Here is a 2,695-nt window from a genome sequence, read left to right on the forward strand (position 1 = left end):
GCATTTAGGGCACGTAAATGTTCCAACCCTTCGTGCTGGCCTTTTTTTATGAACCACTCTGAACTACCCATCTTTGTGAGTTGCCCAGTCACCAGCTAAGTCTGGTCCTGCTCTTCTGCAAAATCAGGGGGTTTGTCCTCTGCTAATGAAGCCAAAGGCTGAGATCAGCCAGGCGAAGGGTGTATTTTCTCCAAAAGTGGTAGCAGCCCTGCTGCAAGAAGGAAATACGCTTCTTCCTTTTAAATACAGGAATATGGTTTCCCTGCAAGGGAAGGCTTCCTCATTTGTTCTGGAGCATGAGCTGTAATTTCATTATATATAGTATATAATAGCAGTATAAAACCAAGCCTGGCTCAGCATGGGAACCACATTATACGGGGTTTTTGCTCTCTCCAGCTGATGCTGTGTCTTACCAGCCCTCCTAAGTCTTTCCCTGTAGCTTGCCCACATCCTGCATCAGTCAAAAATAGAGAGAAAATCCACTTACGGGTGGACCACGGGGACCGATGATAGACATGCCCGCTTCTCCTGGAGCACCCTGCAGAGAGACAACGGAGAGGAAAAGGGATGAGAAAAGGAGGTGAGGAAAATACAAATCTATCATATTCCCATCAAGACCAGGGTTAAAGGAGGGTGCTCAAGGTGTGAGACCTTTAGGGCTTACGGGGCAGCTGCTGTTGTGGCCTCCCCAGCTCCTGCCCCACAGTTTGGGAGAAGAGATGTTGTTTGGAGCAAGTCAGATGTGCCAGAAGATGGAAGCTGAACAGCAAGGAAAACTATAAGCACATAAAACACTTCCTGGCAAAACAGAGGTTCTGCCCCACTATGAGTGTGAAAGATGGCCTGAAACCCTTGTTGTTTCCTTCCTGCAAGTCCAGGAAGGACTGCGTCCTACACAAGAAAGAAAAGGAGGAGGCATGTGCCGGGCTCCAGGGAAATGGGAGCTGTGGGCAGCTCACTGGCTGCCTCCAGAAACGCCTCGCTTGTGTGCTTCTCAAACGCAGTTGGGATGTGGATGAAAACAGAAAAGTCCTTGCTAGAAAAGAAAACAGCTGCCTCTCCAGCTCCTTGCCACCCACGACGTGTGACGGGCAGGACGTGTCCCTGCCTTTGGAAAACATGGCATATTCCTGAGAGGCAGCTCCAGAAGCGCCCAGGGCTGGCGAGCCTTGGGATGGAGCATCCCATAAACCAAGCAGCCAGCAAGCAAGCAGAGCTCTCTGCAAAACAAAGCTGGGGCCTGCTGAGGACCTAGGACTCTCACGGAGGGCTTTGGGGAAGCACGGGCAATTAAGAGTGGTTTTTCCCTTGTTTGTTTGTATCTAACTGCTGTCCCTTCATGTAGGAAGCCAGAAAGAAATGCAAGGACACGCAGCGGAAAAGCAGGGTGGCTTTGCACGGTGAAATCTCAGTCTGGTGGTTGACTCCAATGAGCAAGCAGAAGCTTGAAAGCAAGGAAGGAGAATTTCTGCCCTACCTTGCCCTTCCTTGCTGGTTTTCTCTCTTATCTTCCATGCAGACAAGCAAATGGGCCTGGTATGACAGCGCCCTGTAGGGATGACCCCACTATCAGGTGAATATCCATCCCTTTCCTAGCTTCTACACGCTGTTATTCAGTTATTCACACTCCCCAAACACCTTCATCCCGCTGTTCTTGCGGCCGGGAGGTGCTCACAGCTCTGGGGGAAACCCACCGAGGCTGAAGTGTCAAACACTTCAAAACGTGGGGACCAGCAGTAGGACAATTTGCAAACTATCGCCCCTTTGGAGGGACAAAGCACCAATTTGCTGCTTGGCAAACAGTTTGGGAGATGGCATCCCGAGGACTTCAACTACAGCATCAGTTTTCCTTAGGAGGAAGAAAGAGGTCCCACCACGTCAGAAAGAGAACCTGCTGTGCTGTTTTCTTCCTTGCTATGTCTTGCAATAGGGATCAGGCAAACATGGGAGGCAGAGGGGAGCTGGGGGTTGATTAGGGCAAGCAGAGCTGCCAGCGGGGAAGAAACTCAATGGTTAAAACCCAGGAAGCCTTGAGGAGAGTCCTGCGTGTGCCCGCTGTCTCATACACTGTTAGAAAATTGTTGTAAACAAGAAACGCAGCGTCTTCGGAGGCTGAGTGGCCTGGAAGGAATTTGGGAGATAAACTTGCACTGCTGGGGAAGAGGGGGCAGCCCAGGGGTGGGGGTGAAAGCCTAAAGCTGGCGGCAGAGGCCATGACTGTGACCAGGGGGCTTGTGCTGGCCCTAGAGGAGGACAGTTGGGGATGCTATGGGCTGCGAGGAGCCGACTCACCTTCTCTCCGGGTTGCCCTTTTAGTCCCTGGGTCAGTGGCACCCATCGCAGCCACATGCAAGAGGGTGCAGGGAGGGGGAAGAGAGAGAGAGAGAGAGAGAGAAACACAGGCGTCAGCGGCAAGGGCACGCTTCCCTGCCCCAAAAACCCTGTCTGTGGGGCTGCGATGAGTAGGATGGGCTCAGCTCCTACCCCAGCCCTCTTCCCCATCCTCACCCTGGGATGCCCGAGCGAAGAGCAGCTCCAAAACACAGCGCCCAGCCAGGCAGGGGATGCCTTGCCTTGTTCAGGGCAGGGTTATTTGAAAAGGGCAGCTGCCGGTGGCAGGTGGGTGTTAGCAAGCCCAGGGTTAGCAAGCCCAGCCAGCTCACGAGGTGGCAGCAGGAGGCACCCAGCCCAAGGG

At 53.0% G+C, this 2,695-nt stretch overlaps 1 protein-coding gene across 1 annotated transcript in view; it reads right to left on the reverse strand.

The window, feature by feature from the left end:
- COL13A1 (collagen, type XIII, alpha 1) overlaps positions 1-2,695 on the reverse strand; it is a gene marked incomplete at its 3' end in the record, with an annotated part of 44,817 nt that overhangs the window by 41,868 nt on the left and 254 nt on the right. The window contains exon 2 of the mRNA XM_010154952.1: positions 488-538. Coding sequence (XP_010153254.1) covers positions 488-538 — 51 coding nt within the window. The remainder of the gene's footprint in view (positions 1-487; positions 539-2,695) is intronic.

Source organism: Eurypyga helias, unplaced genomic scaffold, assembly GCF_000690775.1.
Source record: "Eurypyga helias isolate BGI_N326 unplaced genomic scaffold, ASM69077v1 scaffold23747, whole genome shotgun sequence".
NCBI classification, from domain to species: domain Eukaryota; kingdom Metazoa; phylum Chordata; class Aves; order Eurypygiformes; family Eurypygidae; genus Eurypyga; species Eurypyga helias.